This window comes from Stegostoma tigrinum, chromosome 26 (genome assembly GCF_030684315.1).
Source record: "Stegostoma tigrinum isolate sSteTig4 chromosome 26, sSteTig4.hap1, whole genome shotgun sequence".
NCBI classification, from domain to species: domain Eukaryota; kingdom Metazoa; phylum Chordata; class Chondrichthyes; order Orectolobiformes; family Stegostomatidae; genus Stegostoma; species Stegostoma tigrinum.
The window spans coordinates 43751833-43773471 of record NC_081379.1 but is presented as its reverse complement, the minus strand read 5'-3'; the positions used below and the strand labels follow the sequence as shown (position 1 = coordinate 43773471).

The following is a 21639-nucleotide window of genomic DNA, read 5'->3' as shown; positions in this document are numbered from 1 at the left end:
GGAAACAGGGAAATCCCCGGCAATTATAGACCAGTAAGTCTCACGTCTGTCGTCTGCAAGGTGTTAGAAAGGATTCTGAGGGATAAGATTTATGACCATCTGGAAGAGCATGGCTTGATCAAATACAGTCAACACGGCTTTGAGGGGGGCAGGTCATGCCTTACAAACCTTATCGAGTTTTTTGAGGATGTGACTAGAAAAGTTGATGAGGGTCGAGCTGTGGATGTGGTGTATATGGACTTCAGTAAGGCATTTGATAAGGTTCCCCATGGTAGGCTCATTCAGAAGGTCAGGAGGAATGGGATACAGGGGAACTTAGCTGCTTGGATACAGAATTGGCTGGCCAACAGAAGACAGCGAGTGGTAGTAGAAGGAAAATATTCTGCCTGGAAGTCAGTGGTGAGTGGGGTTCCACAGGGCTCTGTCCTTGGGCCTCTACTATTTGTAATTTTTATTAATGACTTGGATGAGGGGATTGAAGGATGGGTCAGCAAGTTTGCAGATGACACAAAGGTCGGAGGTGTCGTTGACAGTATAGAGGGCTGTTGTAGGCTGCAGCGGGACATTGACAGGATGCACAGATGGGCTGAGAGGTGGCAGATGGAGTTCAACCTGGATAAATGCAAGGTGATGCATTTTGGAAGGTCAAATTTGAAAGCGGAGTACAGGATTAAGGATAGGATTCTTGGCAGCGTGGAGGAACAGAGGGATCTTGGTGTGCAGATACATAGATCCCTTAAAATGGCCACCCAAGTGGACAGGGTTGTTAAGAAAGCATATGGTGTTTTGGCTTTCATTAACAGGGGAATGAGTTTAAGAGTCGTGAGATCTTGTTGCAGCTCTATAAAACTTTGGTTAGACCGCACTTGGAATACTGCGTCCAGTTCTGGGCGCCCTATTATAGGAAAGATGTGGATGCTTTGGAGAGGGTTCAGAGGAGGTTTACCAGGATGCTGCCTGGACTGGAGGGCTTATCTTATGAAGAGAGGTTGACTGAGCTCGGTCTCTTTTCATTGGAGAAAAGGAGGAGGAGAGGGGACCTAATTGAGGTATACAAGATAATGAGAGGCGTAGATAGAATTGATAGCCAGAGACTATTTCCCAGGGCAGAAATGGCTCGCACGAGGGGTCATAGTTTTAAGCTGGTTGGAGGAAAGTATAGAGGGGATGTCAGAGGCAGGTTCTTTACACAGAGAGTTGTGAGAGCATGGAATGCGTTGCCAGCAGCAGTTGTGGAAGCAAGGTCATTGGGGTCATTTAAGAGACTGCTGGACATGTATATGGTCACAGAAATTTGAGGGTGCATACATGAGGATCAATGGTCGGCACAACATCGTGGGCTGAAGGGCCTGTTCTGTGCTGTACTGTTCTATGTTCTATGTTCTAACTACGTTCTAACTATGTTTCCTGCTGCCTTGGGGAAGCAACCACAATAATCAGGCCCCTTCTGCTGCAGATATACTCTCTTGCACCCTCTTCTGTCAGGCAGGTGATATAAAGTTTGCATAAACATACGAATAGATTCAAGAACAGCTCTGTTCCCACTGTTATTGGGCTTCTGGACGGATCCCTCAAATTTGAAATTTAATGTTGATCTCACTCTCTGTGAACCTTCTCCGCGGCCATTACATTGTATTCTTCACCCTGTTCTATTACCCTAATGCACTTTGCTTGGTATGATCGGCCTGTACTGCATGCAAAACAAAACCTCTCAGTACCTAAGTACATGTGACAATAATAAATCAAACCAAAAATGATGCTGACACTATTATCTTTGCAAACAAGTAGGTCTCAACCAGCACTCACTGTGCTCACCCTGCTACAGTAAATCATAAATCTGATAAATCATAGATCTGATTTGAAGTGTAAGCAGACCACCCAGAAAAATACAAAGTAAATGACCATATTAACCTTCAAAATGTCCGCTGCTTTCCATCGTGCTCCCCCTTGTGCTCGCATGCGCTTTGCTCTCCCTCGAGATGGTGCTGCAGAGCTTGCAGCCATTTCTAAATTAACGAAGTAGCTGTGGGATGTTGTAAGGATGTGAAAGGTGCTGGAATGAATGCAGATTCATTCTTCCTTTCACAGCGGTCATGCTTTAAACCACTCTCACATTGCAACTATGAATCTGAGAGACTGAATGAACCAGCACCTGGTGATCACATCTGAAAATCTGCCTTCCTTGTTCAAGGGAAAAACCTTGGACATCAACTTCTTGTGGAATAAAAAAAGTAGAAAATGCAGGAAAAATTTCAGATGGGGCAATATGCAGAGAGGGAAACAGAGTTCACATTTAAGTTGATAATCATTTAACAGAGCTTTTTCTTCTGCTAACTGGGCTGTCTGATCTGCTGTTTTTGTGCTAGATTTGCAGAATCGCCGACATTTCACTTTTTAAAAAATCAGCTTTGTGTGTTCTTGAGGGAAGGGAGGGGGAGTGAGGGGGGAGGGGGAGAGAGGGGGGAGGGGGAGAGAGGGGGGAGGGGAGAGAGGAGAGAGGGGGGAGGGGGAGAGGGGAGGAGGGGGAGAGAGGGGGGGAAGAGGGGGGGAGAGGGGGGGAGGGAGAGGGGGAGGGAGAGGGGGAGGGAGACGGGGAGGGAGACGGGGAGGGAGACGGGGAGGGAGACGGGGAGGGAGAGGGAGAGTGGGGAGGGAGAGTGGGGAGGGAGAGGGGGGAGGGAAAGGGGGGAGGGAAAGGGGGGAGGGAAAGGGGGGAGGGAAAGGGGGGAGGGAAAGGGGGGAGGGGGAGGGGGGAGGGGAAGGGGAGGGGAGGGGGATGGGAGGGGAGGGGAGGGGGCAGAGGGGGGGAGGGTGGAGAGAGGGGAGGGGGAGAGAGGGGGGATGGGGGACGGAGGGGGAGAGAGGGGGGAGGGGGAGAGACGGGGGAGGGGGAGAGACGGGGGGGAGACGGGGGAGAGACGGGGGAGAGACGGGGGAGAGACGGGGGAGAGACGGGGGAGAGACGGGGGAGAGACGGGGGAGAGACGGGGGAGAGACGGGGGAGAGACGGGGGAGGGGGGGAGAGGGGGGGAGAGGGGGAGGGGGGAGAGAAGGGGAGGGGGGAGAGAAGGGGAGGGGGGAGAGAAGGGGAGGGGGAGAGGGGGGAGAGGAGGTGGGGGAGAGAGGGAGGGCAGAGAGGGAGGGGGAGGGGGAGAGGGAGGGGGGAGAGGGAGGGGGGAGAGGGAGGGGGGAGAGGGGGTGGAAAGAGGGGAGGGGGTGACGGGGAGGGAGAGACGGGGGAGGGGGTGACGGGGGAGGGAGAGACGGGGGAGGGAGAGACACGGGGGGGAAGAGACATGGGGGGGAGAGACACGGGGGGGAGAGACACGGGGCGGGGAGAGACACGGGGCGGGGAGAGACACGGGGGGGGAGAGACATGGGGGGGGAGCGACACGGGGGGGGGGAGCGACACGGGGGGGGAGAGACACGGGGGGGGGAGAGACACGGGGGGGGAGACACGGGGGGGGAGACACGGGGGGGGAGAGACACGGGGGGGGGAGAGACACGGGGGGGGAGAGACACGGAGGGGGGGGAGAGAGACACGGGGGGGGGAGAGACACGGGGGGGAGAGACACGGGGCGGGGAGAGACACGGGGCGGGGAGAGACACGGGGGGGAGAGACACGGGGGGTAGCGACACGGGGGGGGGGAGAGACACGGGGGGGGAGAGACACGGTGTGGGAGAGACACGGGGGGGGGAGAGACACGGGGGGGGAGAGACACTGGGGGGAGAGACACGGGGGGGGAGAGACACGGGGGGGGAGAGACACGGGGGGGGGGAGAGACACGGGGGGGGGGAGAGACACGGGGGGGGACAGACACGGGGGGGGGAGACACGGGGGGGGGAGAGACACGGGGGGGGGGAGAGACACGGGGGGGGGAGAGACACGGGGGGGAGAGACACGGGGGGGAGAGACACGGGGGGGGGAGAGGCACGGGGGGGGGAGAGACACGGGAGGGGAGAGACACGGTGGGGGTGAGACACGGGGGGGGGAGAGGGAGAGGGAGGAGGGCGAGGGAGGGAGCGAGGCAGGCAGGGAGTGAGGGAGGGAGGGAGCGAGGGAGGGAGGGAGGGAGGGAGCGAGGGATGTAGGGAACGAGGGTGGGAGGTAGGGAGAGAGGGTGGGAGGTAGGGAGAGAGGGTGGGAGGGAGGGAGGGAGGGTGGCTGGGAGGGAGGTAGGAAAGACAGAGGAGAGAAAGGAAAGACAGAGAGAGAATGAAGAGCCTTTTCAGCCTATTCAATCAATCAATCAATCCATCAATGAGCTCATGGCTGACTTATATTATACATATTATTACCTGGCAAAATCATTTTTGATAATTCAAAAGTTTAAAATTTCCAAGAGTCCATTCACACATCAATAGGTTTATCTAGACTGTTTCTTTTCAGTATTCCAATGACACTTGCATCAGTTTATTTTAAAATCCATTCGTACTTTGGATAGCAAAAATGTACAGAACTATTTATTTAAAATTAATGATTGAGTTCGTGCCTACTTTTTTTTTGTACAAGACGGTTTTACTTTTCTATTGCTCTTTGCATGAAAAATTTTCCCAAAATTCTCTTTTCAATGGCCTGGTTCAAATTTTAAAACTACATGTCCTTTGTTGTAACCTCCCCACAGATGAAAAAGTTACCTAAAAGTGGAACTTTACTGGACACCTTTTTGGGACTCCTATAAACCACCTCAATAGACATTCTCCTGTTTACTACTTTTGTCACTTCCTCAAAAAGTTCTATTAGGTTCATTAGCCATGATCTAATTTATACAGATAAACAGTAATTAATTCTGATCACTCCTATTTCATCAAGTCATTCCGTTTTTTTTTGCAGAGGTTTCAATAACTTCCATCCAAAGATATCAAACCAACTGGCCTATAACCTTTTGGCATTCTCTTACCTTTCTTAATTAATATAGTTACGCTTAAAATTTTGCAGCCTAAATGGACTACTCTGAATTCAAGGAAATTTTGGAGTATCCTGTGGCAGAAACCAGCAGGATGTGAAAAATCTTCATTCCTTTAGTGTCAGGATTTCCAACACTGTTTTCTTCTCCGTTAACTTAATACAGATTATTTTTATGCATCATTAGTTCTTCTGAAATGTCAGGTATATTATCCTCTTCCTCCTCAAGTCATTATTCCACTTCCTCGTTGTAATTGTTATATATTTTTTTTAGATGACTCACTACACCCACAAGTATCCTTTCTCTTCTAACATAATCAGGAAGATTTTTCTGAATCCCTTATACTGAATGAACAGCAGAAAGCGAAGGATCTTTACCTCTCCAGTGGTTGGATGGGTTCCAAATTTCTTTATCCATGGAATTATACTCCTGTAAAAAGAAACAAAATTTTGGAAAACATAGATACACAAAAGACAAGCCACTTTGAACTTAATGAACTATTTAACTAGTGCACTGAATTACAGTTGGATTTCACTGCTGGATTAATATATCTGGCTCTTATTCAGGCAAGTGATAATTAGTCCCTGTCCAAAACGTATTTGAACATAATAAGTACAAAACGAATGGTTTTTACGAATCCCATTTCAGAATAAAATTAAGCTGCTTCTGGGAAAAATGCAAACAAAATCAAAACATTTTCTAAAAAGGTACAACTACTCAGGATTGGATGCTTTTGAAGGTACAGTAAGTCTATCCCCTGACAATGGTTTGAATTTGATATTTATTGCTTTCATCACCAAACCCCTCAGTCCCTCCTCCATTCAGAAGGGAATATATACTCTGAGCAAGCAATGAGAATAAACCACAAGTCTTTTAATAAAGACATAAGATATTGAAATGAGGTAGCAGTTCTGTCAGGCTCAGAAAAGTGTCTGAGGTAGCTTCAGCAACCCAAAAACTTAACTCGGCTTTTCTCCCTTTCAATTCTATCCAGATATCCCAAGAGATTAATTTTATTTACTTATTAAAATTTCAGTTTTCTGACATCCGAACGTTCTTCATAAATCAACAAATGTGAGCCTTTCCTTGTTCTTTTTATTTTTGAACTCATTGTCTGATGATTGAACCTTCACAAAGAGGAGCAATTTGGCTGGGCAGTGTTTTTGCATCCTTTCGCAGATACAGGTACAAGACTGGAAATCCAGAGACACAGACTACTAATTCAGAAAGACAATTTCAAAACACATAATAATAAATTCAATTAACACATCAGGAATGATAAACAAGTCTCAGTAACAGTGACCACGCAACTACTGGATGGTCATAAAAAAACTGTTTCACAAATATCACCGAGGGAAGGGAGTCTGCCAACTGTACCCAATTTGGCTTGGGTGCACAATGCTTATGACTCATAAGTGCCCTCTAATATGGTACAGCAAGCCAGTCAGTTTAATCAAAACCCATTGTTGAAAAATTAAACAAGAACAAAATGACATCTACAGTAATGTGTACAGTTTTGGTCTCCTTATCTTAGGAAGGCTTTACTTGCCATAGAGGGAGTGCATAGAAGTTCACCAGATTAATCTCTAGCAGGGGTGAATTCTCTTGAGGACAGAATGAGTATTCCCTACAGTTTGAAGAATGAGAGGTGACCTAATTGAAACTACTAAAATCACAGGGTGTGACTGCATAGATCTAAATAGGATGTTCCTCCTGACTGGTGACTCTAGGGCCAGGGACATAGCACGAGGGAAAAGGTTGGCCATTTAAGACTGAGATGGGAAGGAATTTCTTCACTCGGAGGATGGTGGATCTTTGGAATTCTCTACCCTCAAGGACTGTGTTAGTTCATTCACTAAGCATCTTCAAAACAAAAATCAACAGGTTTCTGGAAACAAACAATAAGGGATATGGCAATAGTGCGGGGAAGTGGCGTTGAGGTAGAAGCTGACCCATGATCTAACTGAAAGTCACTAGGTCGAATGACTTCCTCCTATTACTATGTTCTTAAAAGCAGACGCAGCATCCAGCACTGGAAGTGATCCTGCCCAAATGAGCCCACATTGCCCTTCTCACTTATACTTGGTGATTAGTGCCAAGACTGGGATAGCTATGTAATAGGCAGGTCAAGCAATAGCCTGACTATCACACTCAAGAATTCATACCTTACTGAAGCTTCTCTAAGGGTCTGTGCATGGCAATCAGCATGCTGGCACTGATCTTCCAATTCTGAAGTCACCGCCACATATGGCCTTTGGAGCTCTATGGGTCCAAAAAGAATTTAGAAGGCATGCTGCTTACTGTCAATGCGCTAGGTTGCTCCATTACTATCCCTTGCATTATATTCCACTCCTCCATCAGGCGCACTAGTAGCACAGAATTACCACAATTAGGTAGGAAATGGCTCTGATGTACTCAATATTGGCTGTAGACTTGAAGTTTCATAGCAGGAGATCAAACTTGGACACGGCCGCATGCTGCTGATTGCCACCTAACGTGGTCCCTCAGATAATGAGTCAGTACTCGGTGTAAAAATATTATTTGAAAGGAGAATGACATAGAACATACCAATTTCAATGTCCATCAACAGAGTGACTTAGTGGTATCATTACTGGTCGAGGGCGACAGACCAGAAGAACATACTTGCCCAACATGGTGAAAAATAGTGAAAGAAACAGTAAGGGGAAAATGTTTTCACATAGATTTGTAGCTCGGATTGTGGGTGAGGTTGTTGACTTGCTTGCCAAGCTGGCTTGTTTTCATTTAGATATTTCGTCACCATGTTAGGTACCGTCATCAGTGAGGTCTATAATAAGGCGATGTTATTTTACTCCGCTTGGAATTTATATTGTCCAGTCCATTCTGGTCAGTAGTGTCATTCCCAGTTTTAGAGACAGTAGGAACTGCAGATGCTGGAGAATCTGAGATAACAAGGTGTAGAGCTGGATGAACACAGCAGGCCAAGCAGCATCAGAGCAGCAGAAAAGGTGACATTTCGGGCCCAGACCCTTCTTCAGAAATCTGAGGAAATTTCAGAAATTTCTTAAGGGTCTGGGCCCAAAATGTCAGCCTTCCTGCTTCTCTGATGCTTGGCCTCCTGAGTACAGCCAGCTCTACACCTTATCTCATTTCCAGTTTTTTTTCTGTATACGTTTGTATTTGAGGCCTAATTTCACATGTTTGTTAATTGCATTATGGGTTGAGAACCGCACCTCTAGGAATTCCTGTGCATGTCTCTGTTTGGCTTGGGTTACTATGGTTACATTGTCCCAGTTAAATTGATGGCTTTCCTTGCCCATGTGTACTGATAGTAAAGGAAAGTTAATCGTGTCTTTTTGCTAAGAGCTGATGTGCGTGTATTCTGATGGCTAGTTTCCTTCCTGTCTGTCCGATGTAATATTTATGGCAGTCGTTGCATGGTGTTTTGTAAACTACGTTGGTTCTGCCTGTTGTGAGAATGTGGGAATTAATCCTTGTCAATTTTGCTGTAGTGTGGCTGTGGGATTGTGTGATGCCTTGTGGTCGTAGGAGTCTCGTTGTCAGTTCTGATGTGTTCTTGATGTAGGGCAGTGTGGCCAGTGTGTAAGCACGCACTGTGTCCTCTTGTTTATTTAGTAGGCATCTGTGGATAAAGTTGCAGGGATATCTGTTCAAAGCAAAGATTTTGTATCAATACTCTTCCTCTTTCCTGCATAGTTCTGGCATGTTGCAGTGAGTGGTGCCTGTCCTATTACAGCTTTATTTGTGGACATCGGGGTGGTTGCTGTGAAAGTCGAGGACTTTGTCAGTGTGGGTGGCTTTCCTGTATTTGAGATTTGGAACTCCCCGTTGGTCATACGCTCAACTCTGACACCCAGAAATGGAATTGCTTGTTGTTTTCTTCTTCTCCCGTGAATTTAATCCCAGAAAATATGTTAATGAAGAAGTGCTGGGTCTCTTCTAGCTTAGTGCATTTAATAATGAAAAATGCGTCGTCCAGGTACTGGATCCACAGTTTAGGATGAGTGCAGGACAAGGTAATGTGCTCTAGTCTTTGCTTGACTGCCTCCTGAGATGGGTGATCACATGGATGCCATTGATCTGTTTGTACACTTGACCATTAAAGACAAAATGTGTGGTGAGGCACAAATCTAGTCGTTTGAGTAAAAACCAGAAGAACTGTGGATGCTGTAAATCAGGAACAAAAACAAAAGTTTCTGGAAAAGCTCAGCAGGTCTGGCAGCATCTGTGGAGGAAAAAGCAGAGTTAACGTTTCGGGTCCGGTGTTCGGAAGAAGGGTCACCGGGTCCGAAACGTTAACTCTGTTTTCTCCTCCACAGATGCTGCAAGACCTGCAGAGCTTTTCCAGCAAATTTGTTTATGTTAGTAGCTTGAGTAAGTTGTCATTGGTGATTGAGCTGCTGGTCTGCATTCCTGCTTCCTCTAGTAATGTGGCCAGTGTTATTTGGCTAGTGGAATGTCAATTGACATGAATAATGCAGCATCGTTTCATTGGAGGCCTCACTGATGTTACCTAGCAAGGTGGCAAAACGTCTGAACAAAAACAGGCCAGCTCTGCAAGCAAGTCGACAACCTCAATAAGGGGAAAAGTCCTACTTGCCCTCATTATCATCATCATCCTTTCTGCCACAGGTGCAACTGTAAATGGCAGCATTTGTGGAGTCCTTGTGAAGACACCACACTACTTTCTCACTGAGGATACCCTCCATCATAAGGTGTGACAGTAACAATATACTAAATCACATAAGTTCAGAACAGATCTCGCAATTCAATACTCAGCATCCACAAGATGCTACAAGCCATCAGCAATCTGCAACATCATGGCCAGGCATATCCCTCAATCCAATATTACTGTCCAGCCAGGGGATTAAACTTCATTCATTGAGAACAGCAGGAGAGCATGCCTGGAGCAGCACCAAGCATACTTAAAATTGAGGTGAGGTTACAGTGCAGGACTGCATGCAAGCTGAACAGTAGAAGTAACATGTGATAGATGGAATAAAACCCACCGCCAAAGGATCAGAACAAACTTCTGCAGTTCTGTCAGTCAATCACAAATAATAGTGGGCAATTAAACAAATAATCAGAGGGAAGAGACATCCCAATCCTCAATAATGGGAAAGCCCGGCTTGCTAAAGTTATGTAAAAGGCAAGATTGATGCCTTTACTGCCATCTTCAGACAAAGCACCAAGGGGATTGACAAGTTGGTGGAGTCAGTGGATAGGCAGCAGATGAGGTTCAATGCAGAGGAGTGAGAGGAATACTGAAGGACAACATAAAGCAAAGGTACAATTCTAAAGGGAGTGCAGGAGCAGGGGAGCAGTGTGTGTATATGCACAGACCACTGAAGATGGCATGGCAGGTAGGGAGAGCAGTAAATAAAACATTCAATGTTCTCAGCTTTATTAAAAGAGCCATGCAGTATGATGTTGAACTTGTACATGACACCAGGCAGACCTCAGCTGCAGTAGTGTGTTCCATTCTGAGCCGCTCTATCGGAAAGATGCAAATGCACTAGAGAGTGCGCAGAAATGATTTAGTAGAATGACTCCAGGTATGAGAAGCTTCAGCTATGAGGTCAGATTGTAGAAGTTGGGATGGTTCTCCATGGAGCGAAGACGGCTGAACGGAGATCTGATTGAGGTTTTTAAAAATCACAAGCAGGCTGGACAAAGTAGATAGCGAGAAACAGTTTCTGCTTATAAATGAAACAATAACAAGAGGGAAGAGATTTTAAGTGAAGTGCAAACAAAGCAAGGGTGATGATAGAAAAACTTTTTTTTTACACAAGTTATTAGGATGTGGAATGCCATGCCTAGAAATGTAATGGAACCAGGCACAATTGAAGCATTCCACAGGGTAATGGCTAGTTTTTGGTTGGCAATAGTATGCAGGGATTTGGGAAAAGGCAGGAGATTAGCACTAGATAGAGACGAACTAGATAGCAGTGGCAGTGCAGGCACGATAGGCTGAACGGCATCATTCAGCAACATATAATTCTGTGATGCTGAGACCCTGCAACTTCACTTCAAGTTCCCCATCTCCGTACATACCAGTCATCACTTGATGAAATTCATTCTATGTGATATAAAATAAACTTCAGCTTCAACACAGCAGAGAGAAGGAGACAGCAACATGATAATTTGAGGCTCAAGATCAAAGTGGTGACTAGGTGCATACATGAAGGCAATTCATTTATGCAGTCTATATGGACCTCAGCAAGGTATTTGATAAGGTCCTGCGTGGGATGCTGATAGCAAAGGTAAGAACCATGGGATCCAAAGAAATGTGTCTAATTAGATCCAAAATTAGCGGAGTGGTAGGAAGCGGAGGGTGGTTCTTGTGAAGAGAAGCCTGTGCCCAGTGGTTCCCATAGGGATCAATGTTGGGGTTCTTGCTGTTTGTAGCATATATAACCCATGTAGATTTGAATGTAGAGTGCTGATTAGTAAGTTTTCAGTTGACACAGTAATTGGTCAGATAATAAATAGTGAGAAGCATAGCCTCAGGTTAGAGTACAATATAGACAAGCTGGTCTGAAGGGTTGATCAGTGGCAAATGAAATTCAATCTGGATAAAAGTGAGGTGATGCACTTGAGTAGGACAAACTAGACAGATGAAGACATGATAAACGGTAAAGCCCCGGGAAGCACCGAGGATACAGTGAACTTGGTGTGCAAATCTACGGCCCCTTAAGGCATTGAGACAGGTAGATAAAGTGGTTAAAGCAGCATATGGATACTTGTCTTTCTTAGCCAACATAGCGTTTAAGAGCAGGGAGCTTATGCTGGAACTGTATAAAACATCAATTATGTCACAGCGGCAGTATTGGGTGCAGTTCTGGAATCCAGATTATAGGAGGGGTGAGAGTGTACTGAAAAGGATGCAGGAGAGATTTACCAAGACGTTGTCTGGACTGGAGAACTTCAGTTATGTAAACAGATGGGATAGACTGGGATAACAAGGTGTAGAGCTGGAGGAACACAGCAGGCCAAGGAGCATCAGAGGAATAGGAAAGCTGACATTTTGGGTCCGGACCCTTCTTCATAATGATAGTCTGGGGTTGTTTTCCTTCGAGCAAAGGAACATGATTGAGATGTATAAAGTTATGTATAAAATGAGGGGAATGGACAAGGTAGACAGGAAGAAACCTCTCCCTTTGGTGGAAGGATCAACAACCAGGGGCTCAGATTTAAGGTAGGGAACAGGATATTTACAAGGAATCCGAGGAATTTTTTTCACTCAGGGGGTGAAGCTCACTGCCTGGTAGGATGGTACAAGCAAAATCACTCATAACATTTAAGAAATATTTAGATGTACACTTGTGATGCCAAGGCATACAAGACTATGGGCCAAGTACCAGAAAATGGGATTAGAATAGTTAGATGGTTGTTTTTGACTGGTACAGAGTTGTTGCATTGAAGGACTGTTCTGTTCTGTGCTGTGCCGTAGATCTTTATGATCCTATGACTCAATGGTTGAAGACACCGGATTTGACAATATCTATAGGCCCTGACAGCACCCCAGCTGTAATATTGAGGGTTGCACTGCAGAACTAGCTACAACCCTAGTCAAGCTGTTCCATGACAGATACAACATTGTCATCTACCAAACAATGTGGTAAATTGCCCATACAGCTGTCCTCAAAAGTAGGCCAAATCTAATTAGTCAATTTCGAACCCATCAGTCTACTTTCAATAATCAGTAAAATGATGGATAAATAATCAACCGTGCTAGCAAGTTGGAATTTTCTCTGCAATAACCTGCTCGCTGATGCTCAGTTGGGTTCTGCCAGGGCCATCTGATGCTGACAGAACTCAAGAAGTCAGGTGAGCAGTATTCAACAGAGTGCATCATCAAGATGTCCTTGCAGAACTGAGCCTATAGGAATTGCAGAGGAAATTCTTCACCAGCTGGAATTTAGATGTTACATTAAAAGGAAGAGGGTCATCTCAGCCCCAGAATGTTGCCGGAGAACTTTCTCAGGCAGTACCCTAGACCCAAACATCACCAGCGGCTTCATGGATGACCTTCACCCCATCAGAATTGGGATGTTCACTGATGATTGCTGTGGTCAGTACTGCTTGTAACTCCTCAGACACTGAAGCAGTCTGTTCTCACAAGGAGCAAGATCATGGGGCATTCAATTTAAGCTGATAAGTAGCACAGTGACATTCCCACTACACAATACCATTTCCAAGATGAAAATCTAATCACCTGCCCTTGATACTTTATGTCATTATAATTGTTAAATCTCATGCCTTCAACCAGGAACTGAATTGGATCAGTAATTTTCATAGTGTGGCCACAAAATTAAATCAGACAATTCTATATCAAGTAACTCATCTCCCATCTCCCCAATGCCAGTCCATCATGTACAAGGCACTAAGCCAACAGTGTGATTGAATACAACTAAATTACCAGGCTAAAGTGCAGTTCCAACAATGTTCAAGAAGCTTAATTACATGCAGAACAAATCACCCACTGAATCAGCACCTTATCTAAAATCTTCAATATTCATACACTTCAACACTAGCATACAGCGACAGCAGAGTGTACCACAAACTAGATTCACCAGACCAACTCACCAAGGCTCCTTCAAAGCACCTGCCAAACCTGCAAACTCTTCCACACAGAAGGACAATGGCAACAGACACATGGAAATACAACCACCCGCAAGTTTCTCTTTAAACTACGCAGCATCCTGACTTGGAACAATTTGGTTATTACTTCACTGTTGTTGAATCAAAATCCTGGAATTCATACCCCAACGGCACTGCGGGTACACCTGCACTACAGAGACTGCAGCTGTTCAAGAAGGCAGTTCACTACCATGCGCTCAAAGATAATTAGGACTGCGCAACAAATGTTAGTTTTTTTCAGTGATAACTGCCCATGAGTAAATAAATGAAGCTTGTTGGGGGTGGCAGGGTTTTAGGGTGGAAGCAGTAATTTACAGCACAGACAGTAGCTGCTCAACACAGTTCACATTTGCCTACTGAGAAGGAGCTTTCCAGCCTAATCTCATTTTTCAACACCTCGTTCATAGCTTTGTAGCTTCCAGCACTTCAAGTGAATCACAAAGAGGTGTAAAAGAGAACTCAGTTTACTAAACTAGGCCAGTATTCCAGAGGCCCAGGCAATATTCTGAGGACATGGGTTTGAATCCCACCACAGTAGATTATAGAATCTGAATTCAACCCAAGTCTGGAATTAGAAGTCTAACAATAACCTCGAAACCCCATTGTTGAATCAAGGAAAAGCCCATTTGGTCTCTGAAATGGATGACCAAACTATTCAGTTGGATCAACCCCTGCAAAGTCCAAAAGGTGGCATGTAACTGGACAGACCACCTGATATCTACTATGGCACTGGGTATACCTACATTAAATGGTTTGCAGCGGTTCAAGATGGCAGCTCAGCACCACCTTCTCAAGGACAATTAGGGATGGGTAATAAATGCAGGTCCAGCCAGAGACATCCAAATCCCACAAATAAATTTTAGAAAGCTTCTCACCTCTAAAACTCTAATCAGAACGACACACAGCACTTCAAATAATTTCTGACCAATATCTTAAATGGCACCAATGTAACTACTTTCAATTAGTATTCTATCAAAGTAATCTCAACACTTTGAATAACTTTCATTTTAACGCTTACTCCCTCTCTTGGTTCTCTGCTGTGATAATAATATTTCTACATTTAAATTATTTTGTATTCCAACTGCCACCTACTGAATCTATTACGTAAAGGTTCCAAAACATCTCCAAATTTAATTGTATTGTTTCTTATCACATGGAGTTGTGCCTATTATACTTTTCCACAGAAGACTCCCTGAAGCTGAAAATGTTTCCATTTGCTGCTGCCCTCAGTTCCCCGTACTGTTTTACCAACATAATACTGTATTAACTCTGGCAATGAACTAAAGGACAATCATTCACTGACAATTATGGGACATTACCAAATTATATCCTGAAAATGCCTACAACTGCCTTTTCTACTACTATCATTTTCTAAACGAGTTCTAACTTAGAGAATAATCTCTCCTTATGAATACTCATGAACTGTCTTTCAGCTTGTTAATACAGCTCTGCACATTCACTTCGGGAAACTGTCATTAAATTTGTAATATGCATTCCCACTCATCCACTAGATGGCACTGCAGACACCAAAACTCAGATTCAGTAATACATGGAGACAGCAAGAACTGCTGATATTGGAGTCAGAGATAACAGTGTGGAGCTGGAGAAGCATAGCAGGCCAGGCAGCAAAGTAGCAGAAAAGTTGATGTTTCATACCACATTTATTTTAATGCTCTTTTCTGACTTTTTTTTCTGATTGCTTGGTGCTGTCAATATAATTGAGTCTGGATAATAGAAGACCCCAGGGCAATCCTGGAGTGTTGGCACTTGGCAACCCCAGCTGTTGACATTTCAGGTCATGACCTTTCTTCAGAAATGGGAGCGTGAAGGGAGCTCGGAAATAAATAGAGAGGAAAGGTGGAGCTGGGGCAAGTAGGTGGAAATGGTGATAGGGGGTGTAGGTAGGGAATGGTCGGGCAGATAGGTGGGCGAGAAGATGAACATGTTGTGTCAGGTCAAGGAGGCGGGAACGAGAGGGAGGATTGGTTATGGGATGATGCCAGGGGTGGAATTCCATTTTTAGGCCATCGGGCTGTAGACTCCCAAGGCATAAACTGAGGTTCTACTCCTCCAGTTTATGGGTGGTGTCACTGTAACACTGGAGGAGGTCCAGATATACATGTCACCTAGGGAGAGAGACAGTTAAAATGGTTCGCAACTGGAAGGTGCTGTCGTTTGTCACATACAGAGCGCAGATGCTCAACAAATCGGACTCCCCACCACTTGCTACCTGCACTCACCTATCATCATCCCACGTACGTTCCCCAGCCCCAGCCCCACCCTCCTCTCTCTCTTTATTTCTGAAGAAGGGTCCCAACGTGAAATGTCAATTTTCCTGCACCTCTGGTACTGCCTGGCCTGCTGTGTTCCTCCAGATGCACTCTGTGTTATCAGTAATGCGCAGTTGCTTCGGTGACTGATATACCAATGTTGCAAATAGTTGCAGAAGGTGGAGACAAAATTGAAGAGGATTATTACAGGCAAGTTTCATCTATAGTAAATGCTCACTTGTGCACCATCTTAAATAATTTTACCTGTTTAAATAAAATGTTTACACTTTCTGGCTGCCTGTTCCATTCATTTACTACAGCACAGACTGTAAAATATGCCAGAAACAGAAAATGCTGTACCTCCTCAGGTTGATGGTGAGCTCAAACTTCAATGCTTCTGTGATGCTGGTAAAACTATTATTGATAACACCTGATCACCCCACAAGCAGGCATCAAAATTACAACAGTCCCAGACAGTAAAACCTGGCAGCGGGTTTTACATTCAGCACTAACTTAGACAGTAGTAGTTCTCTGTTGGCTAGCTCTGAAGATGTTTCACAAAAAACATTAACCCAACTTTTTCTTCAGAAGCTACCTAACCTGCTGCATACTTCAAAAGGTTACAGTTTTTACTTCTGATTTCCAACAATGACTTCTTTATTAATTTTCTAACTTAAATGATGCACCAGTACTGCCATGATCAATGAAGTTGATCAAACACAAAACAATCGGGATTCTCACTTCAAGGAAGTAGCTGCTTACACATAAATAACTATAACTCCCATCACAACAACTCATGGTTCCTTTAGTCGTTTTTTTTTTAAACAGAAAAGATTTAAACATGAGTGATGCTTGTTTTAGTGACTTGGCTTCTCGAAACAGTGGTATGCTGAATTAAAGATTGGTAGACAGGTGAATGCAAATACAATGTACAATGATCAATTGTTTCTGTTTGAGACTCCATTCAACAATCATGTCTCATTGTCCAAAGAGACACCTAGCAACTCTGTGTGATTTCAGTCAGGGCTGACAGAAGCGTTTCTAAATACCAGAACCTAAATACCAAGGCAAACACAAGCATAGCAGTCTAAAAAGGGAGCAATGTACTGACTAGATTAGTAAGACAGGAAATGGAGACTGTGCTATGTTTAGTTAGAACATCTTCCAAAGTGGACTAATGATGAGATTTCTTTATTCTTCTATGTACAAACAAAAGTCACAACCTAGTCTGACAGCAACCTTTCCACAATGTAGCACTTTTCTCCCATACTCAAAGTGAAATGCTACCTTAAAGCAAGAGGTCACTGTGCTAAGTACAAATAAGGCTTTTATACTCACAGGAGATCGAATACCATTCCATCAGGAGTACACACAGGGTACTCAAATGGTTGAAGAGATAAGCTGAAAGAGATTGCATCAGTCAGACAAGGAAAAATTGGCCAATGCTAAATCCATATGTCTTTAATATGTAAAGTTAAAATAAACAGATATGACAGGACTGACACTGTTAAGGTACATTCAATCCTCTCACTTGACAGTATTAAAATGTACACACACAACTCTTTGGGACTGCAGACAATAACTGACAAGAAGCGAGATACAAATAGTAAGTAGGAAAAAAAAATAAGAAAACTATGTTCGGTCAGTGCACATTTGAGAGATTAATTTTACTTTCTGCACAGCACAAGTGCATAAAATGAACAAAGGTCCACCTTTTAAAATGTTTAATGTCTTATGTCAAAGATTGGAATTGATTCACAAGTTGCAATAATTATTTCGCCAGACTATGTTCTGCAGCCCTATCAGTCAGTCACAAATAGTACTGGATAATTAAACAACTAATCAGAGGGAGAATGCCCAACAAGCACCCTCTCCTCAAAGATAGGGGAGCCCAGCACAATAAAGATAATGCAAAAGGCTCATGCCTTTATGACCATCTTTATCCAAACTATTGAGGAGATTGACAAATTGGAGGAGTGAGTGGATAGGTAGCAGATGAGGTTAAATGCAAAGAAGTGAGAGGTGATGCATTTCGGTCAGAGGAACACTGAAGGACAACATAAAACAAAGGGTACAATTCTAATTGGAGTACAGGAGCAGAAGGATCAGAATGGCATGTGTACAGATCATTGAAGGTGGCAGGACACCTTTTAATTCAATATTTAAACTTAAATACTCAGCCAAGACTTAGAAAAATGCTGCAAAGTTGTTTTCCGAATGAACTAAATGGATCTTTACCAGAAAGGGTGCATTATTGTAAGCAACACTAATGGTGAAACTATTGAAACAAAAGCAAGTGACTCAGAGTTGAAGCACCTGTAATGAGATGGAACTGCAAACGCTCTTTCGTTTCTCAAAAGTCTCAAAGAATTCAGGGAAAGGTTTACAAATGAAACAGGTTGGGGATACAGGAACTGACATCAGTCCATAACACAATTACTCTGAATCCATGTCACCAGCAACTCAAGCTTGAAAGAGAGAAACTATATATAATCTCCTTACACAGGTTGCAAACAGAATTATATTCAAGACGTGAAGGTGGTTATCATTTTACTGGAGTGATGAGTAAAATTTTGGACAGACAGGGTTGTTGAAGTGCTAAGCTAAGAAAACTGGGATGTGCACATGCATAAGGATATTTTAAAGATACAGATGTTTCTTTAATCTTTTCCTCTTTAATATTTCTAAGAGAATTGCAACATAATAGGATGGTGGAATGGTATGTTGGAAAGAGAGTCAGAAGGAACTTGAAGATGTTGAGCCCTAACAATGAGAATTCTAAAAACAGTACACAGACTTCAAGCAGACACCTTACTGTAAGCAATTCAAATGATTCACGCTGAATTGCCATTCCAAGTCTCTCAGTTTCAATGCAATCTGTAGTTGAATTTCATCATTATTACTGCCATATACTTTCAGGAGCACAATATGCCGAGATATTGTACAATATAGCAGCAACAAGAAGGCCTTACCTGCAGTGGTCGAAGGGCAAGCGGCGGAAGTTTGCTTGTGGAATAACTGCAGAAGGCAAGAAATATCAATAATTACTTCCTTAATAGAAACTACCTTACATCTTAATCATATGATCTGACTTCATGTTTTCTAAGAGAGGATTGGAGCAACGCACAACTCAGTCTACCAGGGCCATGATAACAATACAATATCCCATTTTCATAGCAACTTTAACATAAATAAATGCTCCAAGACATTTCACAGGGGCATCAGACCAGAAGTCTACAAGATATACAAGCAGAATTTCGACATTCAGCCCACTGAGCCTGCTCCACCATTTGGAGTCATAGAGTCTTACAGCACGGAAACAGCCCCATAGGCTCAACTCATACGTGCTGACCAGATATCCTAAATTTATCAAGTCCCATTTGCCAGCGCTTGGCTAATATCCCTCCAAATCTTTTCTCTTCGTGTACCCATCTGATGCCTTTTAAATGTTGTAACTGTCCCAGCCTCCACCATCTAAAAGCTCATTCCACACACGCACCACCCTCTGTGTGAAAATGTTACCCATTAGGTCCCTTTTAAATCTATCCCCTGTCACCTTAAACCTATGCCCTCTAATTTTGGGCTTCTCTATCCTGGGAAGAAGACCTTAGCTATTTACCTTCTCCACGTCCCTCATGATTTTATAAACCTCTTTTGGTCACCTGTCAGCGTCTAACACTCCAGGGAAAATATCCTATTCAGCTTCTCCCTAAAATTAAAACACCCAAACCTGGCAACATCCTTGTAAAAATTTTCTGAAACCTTTCAGGTTTAACACCATCTTTCCTATAGCAGGAAGAACAGATCATGTTGGATATCTTTTTCAGCCCCATATTCCAAACATCTCCCTGCAACCCTCGATCCCCTTATTATTAAGAACCTGGCTCTGTCTTTAATACATTCAATGACTTGGCCTCTACACCCTTCTGTGAATCCCACAGATTAATCACCCTGTGGCTGAAGAATTTCCTCCTCATCTCAGTTCTAAAGGGTCATTCCTTCAGTCTGAACCCTACGCCTCGGGTTCTAGTGTTTCCTACTAGTGGAAACATCTTCTCTACGTCCATTCTGTCCAGGCTTCTCAATATTCTGTCAGTTTCAATGAAATCCCTCCTCATCCTTCTAAGTTCCATCAAGTACAGACCCAGAGTCCTGAACTACTATGACAAGCCCTTCACCCCGGGACCCATTCTTGTAAACCTCCTCTAGACCCCCTGCCACACGAGTCTTTCCTCAGATATGGGGCCCCAAAATAGCACACAATATTCCAAATGCAGCATCAGCAGAGCTTTTTCCAGTCTCAGTAGTACATCTCTGCTCTTGACTTCCAACCCTCTTGAAATGAATGCCAAAATTGCATTTGCTTTCCCAACCGCCAAATGAACCTGCACGTTAATCTTAGTAGAATCTTGAACTAGTATCTTCAAGTCCCTTTGTGCTTCAGATTTTTGAAGCTTTTCTCCATTGAGAATAGTCTACGCCCCTATTCCTCCTATCAAAATGCATAACCTCACACTTTCCCACATTGCATTTCATCTGCCAGTTCTTTGCCAACTCCCCAAGCCTGTTCAAATCTATCTGCAGCCTCTCCACTTCCTCAATGCTACCTGTCCCTCTGCCTATCTTTGTGTCATCTGCAAATTTAGCAACAATGCCCTCAGTTCCTTCATCCAGATCATTAATATATAATGTGAATAGTTGTCGTCCTATCACTGACCCCTGCAGAACTCCTCTAGTCACTGGCTGCCATCCTGAAAAAGACCTATTTATCCCTACTGTTTGCTTTCTGCCAGTCAGTCAATGCTCTATTCATGCCAGTACTTTGCCTCTAACACGATGGGCTGTCTTATTTAGCAGCTTCCGGAGCAACTGTCAACTGCCTTCTAAAAATAGATCACATCCAGTGGCTCTTCTTTGTCTAACCTTTCAAGCAAAGTATGTCTCAAATCACATGAAGGAATATTCAGGTAGATAACCAAAATCTTGGTCAACGGGTAGGTTAATATGTCCTATTTTGATCTGTCTTCACTAGGGAAGACAAGCAATTTCCTAGATGCAATAGTGGCTGAAGGACCAAGGGTAATGGACGAACTGAAGGGAATTTATATTAGGCAGGAAATGGTGCTGGATAAACTGTTGGGTCTGAAGGCTGATAAGTCCCCGGGACCTGATGGTCTGCATCCCAGGGTACTTAAGGAGGTGGCTCTAGAAATCATGGATGCATTGGTAATCATTTTCCAATGTTCTATAGATTCAGGATCAGTTCCTGCAGATTGGAGGGTGGCTAATGTTGTCCCACTTTTCAAGAAAGGAGGGAGAGAGAAAACAGGAAATTACAGACCGGTTAGCCTGACATCAGTGGTGGGAAAGATGCTGGAGTCAATTATAAAAGATGAAATTACGACTCATTTGGATAGCAGTAACAGGATAGGTCAGAGTCAGCATGGATTTACGAAAGGGAAATCGTGCTTGACTAATCTTCTGGAATTTTTTGAGGATGTATCTATGAAGATGGATAAGGGAGAACTAGTGGATGTAGTGTACCTGGACTTTCAGAAAGCCTTTGATAAAGTCCCACATAGGAGATTGGTGAACAAAATTAGGGCACATGGTATTGGGAGCAAAATACTGACTTGGATTGAAAATTGGCTGGCTGACAGGAAGCAAAGAGTAGTGATAAACGAGTCCCTTTTGGAATGCCAGGCTGTGACCAGTGGTGTACCACAAGGTTCGGTGGTGGGACCGCAGCTGTTTACAATATACATTAATGATATAGACGAAGGCATTAAAAGTAATATTAGCAAATTTGTTGATGACAC

At 44.1% G+C, this 21639-nt stretch overlaps 1 protein-coding gene across 1 annotated transcript in view; it reads right to left on the bottom strand.

Moving 5' to 3' along the window:
- Positions 1-21639, bottom strand: part of ppil2 (peptidylprolyl isomerase (cyclophilin)-like 2) — a 339015-nt gene that overhangs the window by 312301 nt on the left and 5075 nt on the right. Inside the window, exons 3-5 of the mRNA XM_048555946.2 lie at positions 18793-18838; positions 17159-17221; positions 5285-5336 (exon numbers count right to left, since the gene is read on the bottom strand). Coding sequence (XP_048411903.1) covers positions 5285-5336; positions 17159-17221; positions 18793-18838 — 161 coding nt within the window. The remainder of the gene's footprint in view (positions 1-5284; positions 5337-17158; positions 17222-18792; positions 18839-21639) is intronic.